The following is an 18,598-nucleotide window of genomic DNA, read 5'->3' as shown; positions in this document are numbered from 1 at the left end:
AATGGGAGATCGAACGAACGGGAGATCGAGCGAACGGGAGATCGAGCGAACGGGAGATCGAGCGAACGGGAGATCGAACGAACGGGAGATCGAACGAACGGGGGATCGTACGACGCCGGCCTGACGCCGTCGCCAGAGCGGAGGAAGAGAGTTGGCGCCCGCTGGCTCCTTCCCACCACGGGGTGGCGTCAGAGGCAGCCTCCTTGTGTCCACTGGCACAAATAACTCATCACATAGGGACTGTTAACTGCAGAGTCTGGTATATTACAAAAATATATAATTTTAAAATCTGTCCTGCCGAGCTGCTGCTTACAGCTAGATGCTGGCACGCGTTCTGGGGGCGCTCCTGGCCCCCTGCTGCTGGCTGGAGCTCGAGAGCAGAGATGCTCGTGGCTGGGGTCTTCATCGCTTCACCCTCCACTATTCTGTGGTGTGGTGTGTGGGTGGGGGGGTGGTGGAAGGTGGTGGTGGAGGGAGTTGGTGGTGGTGGAGGGTGGTGGTGGAGGGTGGTGGTGGTGGAGGATGGTGGTGGTGGTGGAGGGTGGTGGAGGGTGTTGGTGGTGGAGGGTGGTGGTGGATGGTGGTGGGTGGTGGTGATGGGTGGTGGTGGGTGGTGGAGGATGGTGATGATGGGTGGTGTTGGGTGGTGGTGGGTGGTGGAGGAGGATGGTGTTGGTGGTGGAGGATGGAGGTGGTGGATGGCCCCTATTTATAGGAAGCTGGGCACATGCACGTGTGATTGACACCTCGCTTGCTGCACGCTTTCATCATTTCCAATCGCTCCCTTTCCCCTATCCAGGTGGGCCCCGCCCACCCCATTGTGTTTCCCCTCCTGACTTACGTGTCACATGTGACACACACAAGAACGTCGCGCCGGGAGCCGACTGTGGTTCATCGCGTTTGTTTCCCACCCAAGCTTGGGTTGGCTAAAGGTCTGGAGGTAGAGATGGGGAGGGCAAGAGGCCCGTGGGAGCGGGGTCACGCGGTGGGCAGGCTTTAATTGAAGTAATGAAAGGGGAAATGAAAATAAACACAAACGTGATTCTTGGAGGCAGCCTGGAGCACTTCCCTTGCTGGGGGAGTGCGAAGCGATCCTCACCCCCCCCCCCCGGGGCCCCCTCCCCCTCCCCCCCGGGAACCCTCCCCCTGCGGCCCCTCCCCCCCGGGGCCCCCTCCCCCCAACCTGCGCCCGCTCGTCGCTTTATTTCCTGACTAGCGGGAAGTACCTGGAGTTGCCCGGGCGAAAAAGATACACACATACATCGACTTGGACACACACACAGACATCGACCCACACACACAAACACATCGACTTACACACATATATTAACTCACACACACAGACATCCACTTTAGAGACACACACATGGAGTTACACACACAAGTCGACGTACACACATACAGCGACTCACACACACACATACGTAGACTCTCACACACACATCGACCTAAGCACACATATGGACTTACACACACACATATCGACTAAGACACACACACATGTGGAACTACACACAAACATCGACTCACACACACATATACATAGACTCACACACACATTGGCCTACACACACATATGGACTCACACACACATCGACTTACACACACATCGACTCACACACACAGACATGGACTTTAGATACACACACATGGAGTTACACACACAAATCGACTCACCCAGCTGCCTCGCGCTGTAGGGAGTTCTCGAACGATGGGTCCCAAGCATCGCAACTGTGGCTAGGAGATGTTAATTACCTCGCCAGGTCTACAGGAGGTCGTGGGTTCGATCCCGACCCTGACGCCTGCTGCTGTATATTTGGAGTCTGCGTGTCTCTCTCTCTCATCATCACCACGGTGGCTATGAGATGTTAACGACCTCGCCTGGTCTACAGGAGGTTGTGGGTTCGATCTCGACCCTGACGCCTGCTGCTGTATATTTGGAGTTTGCGTGTCTCTCTCTCTCATCATCACCACGGTGGCTAGGAGATGTTAACTACCTCGCCTGGTATACAGGAGGTCGTGGGTTCGATCCCGACCCTGACGCCTGCTGCTGCTGTATATTTGGAGTTTGCGGTGTCTCTCATCATCTCCCTGTGGTCGTTTGAATTTTTCTCCGGGTCCTCCGGTTTTTACCCCTCCACATTTAGAGTCAACAACAACGTCGTCACGTGTTTAGAGTCTTTGGCGGCTGTACGTTTCCACACGATGACGGTAAGCCACCTCGTTGAGCAATCGTTTGTGGCCACGTCGATTGGGAAAGAGAGCTAAATAGCTCTGTGAGTGCCTTACCTGGTAAAACTAAAAAAAACTAATTGTGATATAGTAAATAGTTAGCTGGTAACTGAGGTGCTCCATTACTGCCACGGCGTATGGAGAGCTACGGCAAGAGCTGTAGGTGGAAGGTTCATGGTCTCTGTGTGTACGTACGTTGAACTTCTTTCGCACCGTACGTAGCCAACCGTGCTCATCGGCGGGGCGGGGGAAGGACAACAAACTAAACATCACAAAAAATAGTTCCAAAGAAGTGAGTTTGTCAATCTGGGCTTCAAGTGTGCGCACATCTCCCAGTGGCTTCCTCATATCGGAAGGGGAAGAACGTTCCAGACGGCCACAGAAGCGGCGCATCCGAAAGCGCCGCGCGATGCGGCGACCGCCGTCTTTGTTCGATGGGCAGCAAGAGCCGCTGCGAGGAGGCCTGGAGTTGGGGCGATGATGGTTTATCCTTTACACTATGAGACATCTCCTTTACCAGTGGCAAAATATAGTAGTAGGTTTTTTACCCTTTAAACTGGTACAAAACTGACACCTTTATACAAGGCATCATGTTTGCAATAACCACAACACAAGCAGTCAAAATGCAAACAAAAAGAAAAGAAACAACTCTGATAATGATAACAAAGGACAGTGCATTTTATTATCATTATCAAAGTTGTTTATTTTATTATGTTGAGGCTACGTGGTTATTAGAGTGGCCGTGTTGACGTGGTTATTAGAGTGGCCGTGTGGACGTGGTTCCCCGTGTTGATGGAGGCCACAGACAGAAATAGTCTCCGCCAGGAGCCGCGTGTTTACAGCGAGGGGAAGGGGAAGAGGAAGAGGTGGGAGGAGGAGGAGGAGGTGGGGAGAGTGAGCGAGGCCACTGTCCGAGCTAGGGAGCGGTTCACGATCGGTCGTAGTTCTTGTGGGAGACGCAGGTCCCACCGGGCGACAGTCCTGCTGCTGCTGCAGCTGCTGCTGCTACTGCTGCAGCTGCTTCTGCTGCAGCTGCTGCTGCTACTGCTGCAGCTGCTTCTGCTGCTGCTGATGCTGCTACTGCTGCAGATGCGTCTGCTGCAGCTGCTGATGCTTCTGCAGCTGCTGCAGCTGCTGCTGCAGCTACTACTGCAGCTGCTTCTGCTGCTGCTGCTGCAGCTGCTGCTGTGCGCCGTGGTGCACAAGCACAGACAACAGCGCCCTGTGTGGACAATCCGAACAAACAATCGCGTGCACAATTCTCAAAAGCGTCACTTGTATTTCCACAGTGCCCAGACGTCGCACGCAATTTGGGGTCGAAAGCATTTGGAACCGTCAAGTTTCGTGTCTTGTCCTCTGGCTGACTCTCTCATCAAAGTCACCGGAGTTGCAGCGCCAATGTGATTTTACAACATGGGTTGCTTATTATTAATCATCTTCTTGGTTCTTTCAGTAAAGTCACGTAGAAGGGAAATAATAAAATAATACAAATAAAACATAATAAAATAATTCTCACGACGTTTCGGCCACAACGCAAGCAGCCGTCCTCGGGTCTCATTCAGACGCTGTCTCCCCGACAGACCTGTTCTTCACCTGAGGACGGCTGCTTGCGTTGTGGCCGAAACGTCGTGAGAATTATTTTATTATGTTTTATTTTTATTATTTCCCTTTTACGTGACTTTACCGAAAGAACTATGAGAACCTCATTTGCCAGTAAAAATAGGATAATTGTTTTTTTACCCTTCTATCTGGCAACAAAACTGACACCTTTTTTGTGCGCCCTTTGGCGTCATCTGGTCCAACCCATGTGAGACTAGGCTCTAAGGAAAGCTGCCTCGGGTGTGGACCAATCAACTTCAAGGACAGCGCACATTATCAGAGTTATGTCTTTTGTTTGTATTATGACTGCAGGTATTGCGGTCTATGCAAACATGACTCCTTGTAAAAAGGTGTCAGTTTTGTTGCCAGATAGAAGGGTAAAGAACAATTTACCGAAAGAACCAAGAAGAAGATTCTCCCTTCTTATTCTTCTTCTTCCTCAGCACTGCCGTCCGGCGAGGTCACCCATTCCGGCCTTCCGGCCTTCGAATGCCGAGCTCACACACAGGGCGGCGGCGGCGGTGTGGGGTCGGGGGGGTAGTTATGAGTCTTTTAGCTGCAGCGAAGCAATGATTGTGCCGATTGGATGTGCTCACGTCTGATACGGCTGTTGCTCCACAATTTCACCCACGTTGTTTTAATATAATAATAATAATAACATTCAAAGGTCGTTCACGTCCATGGGCACCCAGACCTCGGCACGAACCCGATCCGCCCGCTGTGCCGCGGAGAACGGGCACGGCGGTTGTTGTTCCCTGACGGGGCGTGCACGTGCGTATGTGCACGTGCGTGTGTGTGCACGTGTGTGTGCTTCCTCTGTGGAGAAGGTGTCTATGTAGGCCTTGCCAGTCTCTGTGGGTCTCTCTTTGAGTATATAGCTTGTATGGGAGTCTATTGACTTTTTGTTGTGAGTCTATGCGCCAATAAGCAAGCCTATGAGTCTCTGTGTGAGTCTGTGGGTCTCTGTGGGAGTCTCGGTTTTTCTGGGAGTCTTTGGGTTGATGTGTGAGTCTACGGGTCTCTATGTGAGTCTATGAGTCTCTTTGTGAGTCTATGGGTCTCTATATTAGTCTGTTGGTCTCTTTGGGAGTCTAGGTTTTTCTGGGAGTCTTTGGGTTGATGTGTGAGTCTACGGGTCTCTATGTGAGTCTATGAGTCTCTTTGTGAGTCTATGGGTCTCTATATTAGTCTGTTGGTCTCTGTGGGAGTCTAGGTTTTTCTGGGAGTCTTTGGGTTGATGTGTGAGTCTATGGGTCTCTATGTGAGTCTATGAGTCTCTTTGTGAGTCTATGGGTCTCTATATTAGTCTGTTGGTCTCTGTGGAAGTCTAGGTTTTTCTGGGAGTCTTTGGGTTGATGGTTGATGTGTGAGTCTATGGGTCTCTATGTGAGTCTATCGGTCTCTATGTGAGTCTGTGGGTCTCTATGTGAGTCTATCGGTCTCTATGTGAGTCTGTGGGTCTCTGTGGTAGTCTCGGTGTTTGTATGAGTCGATGCATCTCTGTGGGAGTCTTTGGGTTAATGTGTGAGTCTATGGGTCTCTATGTGAGTCTATAAGTCTCTATTTGGATCAATATGGGTTTATGAGTATAGCGATCAGTTCTGTGCGTCTCTTTGGGTCTCTGCGTGAGTCTATAGGTTCCATGCGAGTCGATGTGTTTAACGTGAGTCTACAGCTTCTCTGTGTTAGTTTGTGGGTCTCTGGTGCAGTAGAGTGACGTGGTTGGCTTGGGCCCTGGTGCATAGACTGAAATGAAGGGCTATTTGGACCCCCCCCCCTTATCCGGCCGTTATGCCCTGGCGCAGTCGCACCGCCCTGCGCACTCCCACTGCCCCATCGCTGCGAGCGCCAGCGTTGTGCAGACAGATCGAGCCTCTGTGCGAGGGCTAGGCACAAGCAGTGGGTCAGGGGAAATTGCTGCTGCGTGTGGAGGAATTTGCGGTTGTGGTCGTGTCGGTGGTGGAAACGTGGGGTGGGTGGTGGTGCCCCTCCTCCCCCTGCCCACCACTGTGGCCCACGCAAAGGGGAAGTGCGTGCTTGGGCTAACACCAGAGATGGGGGGGGGGATAAAGTCGCGGCTACGTGCCGAATGAAATCATGGGTCGTGCCGAATGAATTCGAGGGCCGTATCTGCCCCGAGAGTTGTTGTTCTTCTGCCCCTACTTGACACCCTCTCGCCCGCTCCTTCCCCCGCTCACCCAAACCAGGTGACCTCCCCCCACCGCCGCCACCGCCGCCGTGCGAGGAGCAGGAGGAGGTCTCGGGGGGCCCCGTGTCTCCCCCGGGGGGCTTCCCCCTGCCCCCTCCGGTCGTGTCGCCAATCGCGGTGAGGACGAGGGGAGACACACGGGGGGGGGGGGGGGTGAGGAGGGGTGGAGACACGGGGAGGCACGGAGAGATAAAGGGAGACACGGGGAGACACGAGGAGACACAATGAGATAAAGGGAGACACGGGCAGATACGGAGAGAGCAGGGAGACACGGGGGACACGGGGAGATGCAGGGAGACACAGGGAGATAAAGGGGAGACACGGGGGACATGGGGAGACACAGGGAGATACAGGGAGATACAGGGAGATAAAGGGGGACACGGGGAGACATAGGGAGATACAGGGAGATACAGGGGAGACACGGGGGACATGGGCAGACACAGGGAGATAAAGGGGGACACGGGACATGGGGGACATGGGGAGACACAGGGAGATACAGGGAGATACAGGGAGATACAGGGAGATACAGGGAGATAAAGGGAGATAAAGGAAGACACAGGGAGATAAAGGGAGACACGGGGGACATGGGGAGACACAGGGAGATACAGGGAGATACAGGGAGATAAAGGGAGATAAAGGAAGACACAGGGAGATAAAGGGAGACACGGGGGACATGGGGAGACACAGGGAGACACAGGGAGATACAGGGAGATAAAGGGGAGACAGGCACAGCACGCACGTGTTTAGGACTCACACACAATGTGCACACAGGTGCCTCTGTCCACGTGTTCGATTCCGGCTCGGGGTGACCAACATCTGAACTGGTCCTGGGCTTCCCCTATGTCGTCCGAGCCTTGTGCCTGGTGAGGTGTGCAATCAAAATCAGCATTGGGGAGACAAATGCTGCCGTGGGCAGCTGGCCACCCACCCCTCTCGTGTACCGTTGTGGGCCTTGGTAGGTGCTCACTACCAGCACTTGCCTCAACAGTCTGTGACAGGCTACACGGGGGGGGAATCTTTGTCTTTGTCTTGTAGAAGCAGCCTCTGGGGAAGCAGTCGAGCATCGAGGTGGAGATCGATCAGCTGAACAGCCTCATCGCCGAGATGGAGAGCCTGGCTCCACTGGAGCCACGCGGGTGGCAGGTACGCACGCGCGCACACACACACGCACGCACGCGCACACACAACAACAACAACCGCCATTCACCACTAAGTGGCGGTGACGTCACCACGACGCTTGTGCCAGGCCAAGTGCACCTTGAGGCCACGTGAAGTGTCGAACGCCCGCTGGCAGGAGGTCACGGGGCAGACCCAGCAGGTGCCACGGGTCGACTGACCGAGATGACCGAGATGACTGGCTGATGCACCACCTGTGCCCCCTACTGTACCAATTTGCTGTGCTTTAGCCACCCGGCGCTCCGCTCGTTGTTGTGAGCGTCGCTCCTCCGCCCTCCGTTGTTGTTGGAGGGCGACTGCCTCCAACTGCCCAGTAGCGTCCTTCACGAGCCTCCGAGGCCGATCTTGACACTGCTGGTACCAGTCATCGGCATCCACTCAGCTCCACGTCCTCCTGTACCACATCACTCCATTTCTTCTCTAGCCCGTGCCGCGCCCGTTTAGCCCCCTCGATCCGGCCGAACAAAAGCTGTTTAGGCATGCGGTGGCTGGGCATGCGGGCTGTGGCCGAGAAGACCTGAAGCTTCGTGCTTAGCGACAGACCAGGTAGCTTCCACACAGCGTTACGCAACCGATGAAAAGATATTGCCACACGACTGATTCGGAGTGAGACCTCTGCTGTTAAACTGGAGCCGGTCATAAGCACACTGCCCAGGTATGGGAAACTCTCCACTCTCTCCACCACCGCCCCATCACCGATTGGGAGTTGTGGGGGTGGAGTGTCCGATGATACAAAATACTCAGGCAGGTGCTTAGTTTTGGTGGGGCTGATGGTAAGGCCCCACCTCTTAGTGGCACGCTCCAGTCACAGCAGCAGCGTCTCCAACTCCTCTTCTGAATGAGCAGCTATTACCAAATCATCGGCATACATAACGTGGTTGACCAATAGGGAGCCATCCCTTGATCGCACCCGGGCGTCGATCAGCCTCCCATTATATCTGTACCAAATGGAAATTCCCCCGGTACAGCTTTTGAAGGCTTCACAAACTACGTGGTCAAAATAGATGTTAAATAATGTGGGAGCCAGCGGACATCCCTGTCGCACCCCAAGGTGTACAGGGAAAGGCTCTGACTCCCGGCCACGTAGTTTTACCCAGAGCCCGCTCGCCATCATGAAGGTCCTTAATGATCGTGAGCAGAGGGTCAGGGACTCTGAAAGCACGAAGAACAGCCCAGAGCCCAGGCCTACTGATGGTATCATAGGCCTTGACCAGGTCAATAAAGCAGAAATGTAGGTCTTGTTGGAATTCCCTACACCTCTGCTGTAGCAGACGGACAGAAAATATGGCATCTGTGCAGGACCGCCCTTTCCTGAAACCGCATTAGGGCTCCACAAGCCTCTCCTCAGCGTGCCTAGCAAGGAGATGTTGAATAATCCGTGCCAGGACCTTTCCCGGCACACTGAGGAGTGAGATGCCCCTTTAGTTGTTACAGTCTGTGCGGTCCCCCTTCTTAAAGAGGGGGACCACCAGGGCATCCTTCCAATCCTGCGGAACCCGTCCAGTGGTCCAGACTGTTGTTATCATGTCATATAGGGCAGTATGTGCACAAACGCCACCGTCCCTCAGCATTTCGCCTGGGAGATCATCTCTGCCCGGTGCCTTTTCTGGTCTCAGACTCCGGATCGCCTTCAGAACTTCCTCAACAGATGGCACCTCAGCCAGCCACTCACAGGGGGTGACCTCTTTCAATATTTGAGGCACCGCAGCCTCAGCAGGGTTATCCCCACTTTGTGCCATGATGTTTTCCTGGCTGAGAGATTTCCCCTCCCCCAGGACCTCACTGAAATGTTCAGCAAATCTGCAAACCTGTTCCTGGGGGTCGGAGATTTGATTACCGTTTTTTCCCCTAATGATGGTAATAGGTGTGGCGCTGCAGGTTACTTTGTTGATGGAGTTAAATAGTGATTTGTGATCGCAGGCCACTGAGGCAGACTCTAGCTCCTCAGCAACCCGCGACCACCACCCATCCTTGCAGCGCCTTACGGCTCTCCGAACCTCCGAGCGAAGGCTGCGGTAAACCTCCTCATTCTCTGACGTGGGATGCTATAGCCGATGAGAGTGGGCCTGTCGCTTTTTCTCAACTAACCTGAACACCTCCTCTGTCAGCCAGGGTTTCTGGGGAGGTCTGGACCGCGTACCCAAAGCAGCCATTGCAGCTGCATGAGTCACAGTCCTAAACCTCGCCCATTTACCCTCAACATCAGGAGGAGTGGGGGACGATGCCAACCCCAGCTGCAAGCGATGATGAAATTCTCGCTTGCAACTTTCATCAGCTAACTGAGACCAGGCCACTTTTGGTTGGAATGGGGTCCTGGGTGTACACCCACCACCAGAGTGGAAGAATGGCAGGCGCATCTAACAGATGACTAGTCTATGGTCAGATGGCAGATCAGCTCCACGGTAGGTCCTGGTGTCAAGGACATGGGCTCGCATCCGCTGGTCCGTCACTATGTAGTCCAGCAGATGTTCTTGCTTGGACCCGGCATGCATCCATGATGTTGTGTGGATGCGCCGATGCCGGAAGAGCGTGTTGGTAATTACAAGCCCATGGGCTGCACAAAAATCTAGCAGCCTCCTACCGTTGTTATTGAGCTGATCTGGCCCATGCCTTCCAATCACTCCAGACCAGGTGCCAGCATCATGACCAACTCGGGCATTGAAGTCACCCAACAAGATGACTCTGTCCCGAGTGGCCACTTTAGCCAGCACCTGTGACAGGAGGTCATAGAAGGCATCTGACTCATCGGCTTTGCCTGCATCCCTCCACGGATGTTCATCTTCGGTGGGGGCATAAGAAACCACGACCACCACTCCTCGCCTCCGGTTGATGGGAAGGTGAGCCCAAAGAATCCTGGAGCTTACAGCTTCCCACACCTCACCGCCACGCTCCCACGTCCCCTTCATTCTTTTGTTCAGAAGAAGAGCCACACCCTGTTGTTTGGCAGTCTCCTGTCCCGAGTGGAGGACTGTCCACCCCTCATGGTGGCAGGAGCCAGAACCGGTCCACCGGACCTCCTGAATGCCACAGAGATCCAGGCGCTACCGGTCCAGCTCCCGACAAAGGAGTGGCAGACTCTCCTCCGCAGTGAGCGTTCGAACATTCCACGTGGCCATCCGCAATGGTTTTTCGTTGTTTCTGGAGGAGCCCCGAGGGTGAAGATTCAATCTCCTGGCTCCACCAATTGGGGTTTGGCCGGGAGACGTCATATACGCCTGTTCCCCCGGGGCCTCCGGCACAAGCTTGTTAGTTACATATTTATGTTTAAGTCGTGGTTTCGTGGTAATGAATTGAAGGTGGAAGGGTTACCAGCCCCTCGCACCCGTCCAGAGCCCCCGTTTAGCCACTGTGGTGGTCACAGACGCCATTAGGGGAGAGGCCAATGGGCATTGGCCCTCCCCCTATAGCAATGTCCACGACAGTGTTGCCCGTCCGGCACTGCGAGGAGGTTGGGGGTTGTTTTGCCGGACTACATACACACACGTGTACACACACACACACACGTGTACACACACACACACGTGGGTACAAAGATCCCCCTGTTGAAGAGGCTGTTGGGGAAAGTGCTGCCAGAGCGGAGCACCTTTGAGGGCGCCTCCCCGTGAGTGACCATCTCCTTGTGCTTTCGCAAATGGTGGCACCAAGTGCCGCCGGACGCCCGGCTACCAATGTTAACAATGATTCTTCTTCTCCTTCTGCGTGTCTGTTACAGGCGGCCAAGGTGACGTCCCACGCTGTGTTTGCTGGGGACGCCCAGGGCCCCGTGGCTCCTTCCAAACCCTCCCAGGGCCCCATGGCTCCCTCCAAACCCTCCCAGGGCCCCCTGGCTCCCTCCAAACCCTCCCAGGGCCCCCTGGCTCCCTCCAAACCCTCCCAAGGCCCCATGGCTCCCTCCAAACCCTCCCAGGGCTCCGTGACTCCCTCCAAACCCTCCCAGGGCCCCCTGGCTCCCTCCAAACCCTCCCAAGGCCCCCTGGCTCCCTCCAAACCCTCCCAGGGCTCCGTGACTCCATCCAAACCCTCCCAGGGCCCCCTGGCTCCCTCCAAACCCTCCCAGGGCCCCCTGGCTCCCTACAAGCCATCCCAGGGCTCCACTCAGATCAAGTCGAGTGAGGCCTCCCCTGGGCCCAACCAGGCCGCTGTGCCCCGCCCTGGAGGGGCGGCTGGCAGCGGGGCCCGCTTCAGTGGCACCGCCGTCATGGGAGTGGTGGGAGCTGCCGGTGGTGGTGCGGTAGTGCATGGTGGTGGTGGTAGTGGTGCGGTAGTGCATGGTGGTGGTGGTAGTGGTAGTGGTGCGGTAGTGCATGGTGGTGGTGCGGTAGTGCATGGTGGTGGTGGTAGTGGAGCAGTAGTGCATGGTGGTGGTGGTAGTGGTGCGGTAGTGCATGGTGGAGGAGGTGGTGGTGCGGTAGTGCATGGTGGAGGTGGTGATGCTGGTGGTGCCGTAGTGCATGGTGGAGGTGGTGGTGGTGGAGGTGGTGGTGGTGCGTTAGTGCATGGTGGAGGTGGTGGTGGTGGTGCGTTAGTGCATGGTGGAGGTGGTGGTGGTGTGGTAGTGCATGCTGGTGGAAGTGGTGCGGTAGTGCATGCTGGAGGGGGAGGTGGTGGCATGGCGAGGCCCGCCGGCAGCGCGGGCGTCCACTCCGGCTTCTCGGCGGAGGCCACGCCGAGCCGCCCGGCGTTCAACGTCCAATTCAACACCCAGCCCAAGGAGCACGCCCAGGCAGGGCCCCACAGCGGAGGAGGTCCCCACGGTGGAGGAAGTGCCCACGATGGAGGAGGGGCCCAAGGTGGAGGAGGGGTCCTTGGAGGAGGAGGAGGGGCCCACGGTGGAGTAGGGCCCCACGGTGGAGGAGGGGCCCACGGGGGAGGAGGGGCCCACGGTGGAGGAGGGGCCCAAGGTGGAGGAGGGGCCCACGGTGGAGGAGGGGCCCACGGTGGAGGAGGGGCCCACGGTGGAAGAGGGGCCCACGGTGGAGGAGGGGCCCACGGTGGAGGATCGGCAGTGCCTCCTGATGCGGTGGTCCCAGTTGTGCAGCATGGAAAGGTGAGTCCAGTGGTAGTGGTGGATGGGGGTGGCACCGTGTGTGTGCGTGCGTGTGCGTGTGTGTGTGTCCATGCGTGTTCTGGCTCCTGCCACCATGAGGGGTGGACAGTCCTCCACTCGGGACAGGAGACTGCCAAACAAGGGTGTGGCTCTTCTTCTGAACAAAAGAATGAAGGGGGCGTGGGAGCGTGGCGGTGAGGTGTGGGAAGCTGTAAGCCCCAGGATACTTTGGGCTCGCCTTCCCATCAACCGGAGGGGAGGAGTGGTGGTCGTGGTTACTTATGCCCCCACCGAAGATGAACATCCGTGGAGGGATGCAGGCAAAGCCGATGAGTCAGATGCCTTCTATGACCTCCTGTCACAGGTGCTGGCTAAAGTGGCCACTCGGGACAGAGTCATCTTGTTGGGTGACTTTAATGCCCGAGTTGGTCATGATGCTGGCACCTGGTCTGGAGTGATTGGAATGCATGGGCCAGATCAGCTCAATAACAACGGTAGGAGGCTGCTAGATTTTTGTGCAGCCCATGGGCTTGTAATTACCAACACACTCTTCCGGCATCGGCGCATCCACACAACATCATGGATGCATGCCGGGTCCAAGCAAGAACATCTGCTGGACTACATAGTGACGGACCAGCGGATGCGAGCCCATGTCCTTGACACCAGGACCTACCGTGGAGCTGATCTGCCCTCTGACCATCGACTAGTCATCTGTAAGATGCGCCTGCCATTCTTCCACTCCGGTGGTGGGTGTACACCCAGGACCCCATTCCAACCAAAAGTGGCCTGGTCTCAGTTAGCTGATGAAAGTTGCAAGCGAGAATTTCATCATCGCTTGCAGCTGGGGTTGGCATCGTCCCCCACTCCTCCTGATGTCGAGGGTAAATGGGCGAGGTTTAGGACTGTGATTCATGCAGCTGCAATGGCTGCTTTGGGCACGCGGTCCAGACCTCCCCAGAAACCATGGCTGACAGAGGAGGTGTTCAGGTTAGTTGAGAAAAAGCGACAGGCCCACTCTCATCGGCTACAGCATCCCACGTCAGAGAATGAGGAGGTTTACCGTAGCCTCCGCTCGGAGGTTCGGAGAGCCATAAGGCGCTGCAAGGATGGGTGGTGGTCGCGGGTTGCTGAGGAGATAGAGTCTGCCTCAGTGGCCCGCGATCACAAATCACTATTTAACTCCATCAAAAAAGTAACCTGCAGCGCCACACCTATTACCATCATTAGGGGACAAAACGGTAATCAAATCTCCGACCCCCAGGAACAGGTTTGCAGATTTGCTGAGCATTTCTGTGAGGTCCTCGGGGAGGGGAAATCTCTCAGCCAGGAAAACATCATGGCACAAAATGGGGATAACCCTGCTGAGGCTGGTGAGTGGCTGGCTGTGGTGCCATCTGTTGAGGAAGTACTGAAGGCGATCCGGAGTCTGAGACCAGGAAAGGCACCGGGCAGAGATGATCTCCCAAGCGAAATGCTGAGGGAGGGTGGCGCTTGTGCACAGACTGCCCTATATGACATGATAACAACAGTCTGGACCACTGGACGGGTTCCGCTGGATTGGAAGGATGCCCTGGTGGTCCCTCTCTTTAAGAAGGGGGACCGCACAGACTATAACAACTACAGGGGCATCTCACTCCTCAGTGTGCCGGGAAAGGTCCTGGCAAGGATTATTCAACATCGCCTTGATAGGCACGCTGAGGAGAGGCGTGCAGAGCCCCAATGCGGTTTCAGGAAAGGGCGGTCCTGCACAGATTCCATATTTTCTGTCCGTCTGCTACAGCAGAGGTGTAGGGAATTCCAACAAGACCTACATCTCTGCTTTATTGACCTGGTCAAGGCCTATGATACCATCAGTAGGCCTGGGCTCTGGGCTGTTCTTCGTGCTTTCGGAGTCCTTGACCCTCTGCTAACGATCATTAAGGACCTTCATGATGGTGAGCGGGCCCGGGTAAAACTACGTGGCCGGGAGTCAGAGCCTTTCCCTGTACACCTTGGGGTGCGACAGGGATGTCCGCTGGCTCCCACATTATTTAACATCTATTTTGACCATGTAGTTCGTGAAGCCTTCAATAGCTGTACCAGGGGAATTTCCATTTCGTACAGATATAATGGGAGGCTGATCGACGCCCGGGTGCGATCAAGGGATGGCTCCCAACCACGTTATGTATGCCGATGATTTGGTAATCGCTGCTCATTCAGAAGAGGAGTTGGAGACGCTGCTGCTGTGACTGGAGCGTGCCACTAAGAGGTGAGGCCTTACCATCAGCCCCACCAAAACTAAGCACCTGCCTGGGTATTTTGTACCATCGGACACTCCACCCCCACAACTCCCAATCGGTGATGGGGCAGTAGTGGAGAGAGTGGAGAGTTTCCCATACCTGAGCAGTGTGCTTATGACCGGCTCCAGTTTAACAGCAGAGGTCTCACTCCTAATCAGTCGAGCGGCAATATCTTTTCATCAGTTGCGTAACGCTGTGTGGAAGCTACCTGGTCTGTTGCTCCGCACGAAGCTTCAGGTCTTCTCGGCCACAGTCATTCCCTCCCTTCTCTACGCTTGCGAAACGTGGACCCCCCTAATGGAGCATCTTCGCTGGTTGGAAACATTTAGGCTGGCCTGCCTACGATCCATCCTGGGTTTAACCAGGCTGGATTGTGTGAGGAGCTCACAAATCCTTGAAAGATCTGGTCAAAGTCCCATCGGTGAGCTCCTCCTGCAGGCAAGGCTGCGTTGGCTGGGTCATATAGCCCTCATGCCCAGCCACCGCATGCCTAAACAGCTTTTGTTCGGCCGGATCGAGGGGGCTAAACGGGCGTGGCACGGGCTAGAGGAGAGATGGAGTGATGTGGTACAGGAGGACGTGGAGCTGAGTGGACTTGCCGATGACTGGTACCAGCGGTGTCAAGATCGGCCTCAGTGGAGGAGGCTCGTGAAGGACGCTACTGGGCAGTTGGAGGCAGTCGCCCTCCGACAACAACGGAGGGCGGAGGAGCGACGCTCACAACAACGAGCGGAGCGCCGGGTGGCTAAAGCACAGCAAGTTGGTACAGTAGGGGGCACAGGTGGTGCATCAACCAGTCATCTCGGTCATCTCGGTCAGTCGACCCGTGGCACCTGCTGGGTCTGCCCCGTGACCTCCTGCCAGCGGGCGTTCGACACTTCACGTGGCCTCAAGGTGCACTTGGCCTGGCACAAGCGTCGTGGTGACGTCACCGCCACTTAGTGGCGAATGGCGGTTGTTGTTGTCCGTGCCTGTGTGTGCGTGTTCGTGTGTGGGGAGCGGCGGTGTAGTGGTTAGCGCGCTGCGCTAAGAACCCGGCGACCCGGTACGATTCCCGCTCACGGCCACCACCGGTAACAATTATCTGAACTGGTCCTGGGCCTCCCCTAGGTCAACTCAGCCTCAAATGAGTACTTTGTGCAATGTGTAAGCATCGCCACTCGTGTGCTGTGCCGGCCTTCACAGATGATCGTTAACAGCACTTGCCCCAACAGTCTGTTAAGGCTATATGGGGGATCTTGGTCTTTGTTGAATGTTAGGGAGCCCCAATGTGGTTTTCAAGCCAGGGTGATATTGGACGGATGCCAAATTCTCTGTCCATCTGTTACAGCAGAGGTGCAGGGAATTTCAACATGACCTACATCTCTGCTTTCTTGACCTGGTCAAGGTCTATGATAACATCAAAAGGCCAGGGCTCTGGGTTGTTGTTCGTGTCTTTGGAGTCACTGACCCTCTGCTCACAATCATTAAGGTCCTTCATGATGGTGGGCAGGCCCGGGTAAATTTACGTGGCCTAGGGTCAGAGCCATTCCCTGTTCACCTTGGAGCCCAACAGCGATGTCCTCTGGCTCCTACAATATTAAACACATTTTGACCACGTAGTTTGGGTAGTTTCATGACGTTACTAGCTGGTACAATGGGAAGCTGATCGATGCCCAGGTGCATGCAAGGGATGGCTCCCTATTGGTCAAGCATGTTGTGTACGCTGATGGTTCAGTAATTGCTTCTCACTCTGAGAACAAGGTGTAGGTTCTGCTTCTGAACCTGGAGTGTGCCATTAAGAGGTGGGGCCTTACCATCAAATCCCACCACAAAACTAAGCACCTGCGTTGGTATTTTGCGCCATCAAAGACTCCACTCCCTCAACTCCCCACCAGCAGCATTATATTTTCATCTGCCGCGTAACTCTTTGTGGAAGCTACCTCGACTGTCGCTCAACACGAAGCTTCGGGTCTTCTCGGCCACAGTAATGCCATCCCTTCTCTGTGCTCCCGAAACATGGACCCCTCTGGAAGAACATCTTTGCCGGTTTAAAACCTTCAGGCTTGCCTGCCTACGATCCATCCTGGGTTTAAGCAGGTTGGATTGTGTGAGGACCTTGAAAGATCTGGACACGTTCCCATCAGTGAGCTCCTCCGGTAGGCGAGGCTACATTGGCTGGGTCATGTAGCCCGCATGCACAGCCACCGCATGCCCAAGCAGCTTCTGTTTGGCCGGATAGAGGGGGCTAAACGGGCGTGGAACGGGCTGGAAAAGAGATGGAGTGATGTGGTACAAGAGGATGTGGAGCTGAGTGGACTTGCCGATGACTGGTTCCATCGGTGTCAAGATCGGCCTCTGTGGAGGAGGCTCGTGAAGGACGCTGCTGGTCAGTTGGAGGCAGTCGCCCTCCAACAAGAGCAGAGGGCGGAGGAGTGACGCTCACAACAACGAGCGGAGCGCCGGGCTGATAAAATACAGCAAACGGGGACAATAGGGGCCACAGCTTGTGTATCTTCCAGCCATCTCAGTCGATCAGCCCGTGGCACCTGGGGCTGTCCTGTGACCTCCTGCCAGCGAGCCTTTCACACTCCACATGGCCTCAACGTGCACCTAGCCTGGCACAAAGCGCCGTAGTGGCGTCACCGCCAGTTAGTGGCGAACGGCAGCTGCTTTTGTTGTTGTTGTTGGTGTTGTTGTTGGTGTTGTTGTTGGTGTTGTTGTTGGTGTTGTTGGTGTTGTTGTTGTTGGTGTTGTTGGTGTTGGTGTTGTTGTTGTTGGTGTTGTTGTTGGTGTTGTTGTTGGTGTTGTTGTTGTTGGTGTTGTTGTTGGTGTTGTTGTTGGTGTTGTTGGTGTTGTTGTTGGTGTTGTTGGTGTTGTTGTTGTTGTTGTTGGTGTTGTTGGTGTTGTTGGTGTTGTTGTTGGTGTTGTTGTTGGTGTTGTTGTTGGTGTTGGTGTTGGTGTTGTTGGTGTTGTTGTTGGTGTTGTTGTTGTTGGTGTTGTTGGTGTTGTTGGTGTTGTTGGTGTTGTTGTTGGTGTTGTTGTTGGTGTTGTTGTTGGTGTTGGTGTTGTTGTTGTTGTTGGTGGTGTTGTTGGTGTTGTTGTTGTTGGTGTTGTTGTTGGTGTTGTTGGTGTTGGTGTTGTTGGTGTTGTTGTTGTTGGTGTTGTTGGTGTTGTTGTTGGTGTTGTTGGTGTTGTTGTTGGTGTTGTTGGTGTTGTTGGTGTTGTTGTTGTTGTTGGTGGTGTTGTTGGTGCTGTTGTTGTTGGTGTTGTTGTTGGTGTTGTTGTTGGTGTTGTTGTTGGTGTTGTTGTTGTTGGTGTTGGTGTTGTTGTTGGTGTTGTTGTTGTTGGTGTGCGTGCACACACACACGCACCGCGGGGAGCGGCGGCGGAGCGCTTGGCACCCCGCGCTATGAACCCGGCAACCCGAGTTCAGTTGGCTATCTGAGCCAGTCTCGGGCCTCCCCTAGGTCGACTCGGCCTCAAATGAGTACCCGGTGCATCTGTGTAAACATCGCCACTGGGGAGACAAAGGCGGACGGGCGTGCGGTGCCTGGCCACCCACCCCCACGTGTGCCGTGCAGGCCTTCACAGGTGCTGCAACTCGCTAACAGCACTTGCCCCAACAGTCCGTTGAGGCTACACGGGGCGCCTTTGTCTCGCGTGGTCTCCGGGGGCCACCGGGTTCAGTCGCCCCGGGGCCGCAGCGACGCCGCCGCCGCCGTCTCCGTGACGCCCTGACGCGTGCGTTGCCATGGCGACGCTCCATTGTTACCAGGGACCACGGGGAGGGGATGATGGGGAGGGGAGGTCGGCAAGGGGCGGGGTGGGGTGGCGAGACGCCACCCATCCACGCACTTCTCCTGCGCACGCACGCAGCCTCGTGGTAGATCCACTGCTGGATGGATGCCCCCCGTCCCTCACGCCGTGGGGGTCATCTTGACCATACTTCCCCGCGCTGGTCAGTGCGGGTTGCCGCGCGCGGGAGAGGCCGCTGACAGCGCTGCGCTAAAGTCACGAACCCACGTGACCGCTCACGGCCATTGACGCCGGTGACGATTGTCTGAACCGGTCCCT

The 18,598-nt window shown here is 55.5% G+C and overlaps 1 protein-coding gene across 1 annotated transcript in view; it reads left to right on the top strand.

Moving 5' to 3' along the window:
* LOC144945089 (uncharacterized) overlaps positions 1–18,598 on the top strand; it is a 38,639-nt gene that overhangs the window by 6,648 nt on the left and 13,393 nt on the right. Inside the window, exons 3-5 of the mRNA XM_078873332.1 lie at positions 6,039–6,157; positions 7,076–7,183; positions 10,929–12,263. Of these exons, the coding sequence (XP_078729458.1) occupies positions 6,039–6,157; positions 7,076–7,183; positions 10,929–12,263 (1,562 nt within the window). The remainder of the gene's footprint in view (positions 1–6,038; positions 6,158–7,075; positions 7,184–10,928; positions 12,264–18,598) is intronic.

This window comes from Lampetra fluviatilis, chromosome 36, assembly GCF_964198595.1.
Source record: "Lampetra fluviatilis chromosome 36, kcLamFluv1.1, whole genome shotgun sequence".
NCBI lineage: Eukaryota > Metazoa > Chordata > Hyperoartia > Petromyzontiformes > Petromyzontidae > Lampetra > Lampetra fluviatilis.
Note: the sequence above shows the minus strand (reverse complement) of the source record. Positions and strands in the feature narration are given on the sequence as shown.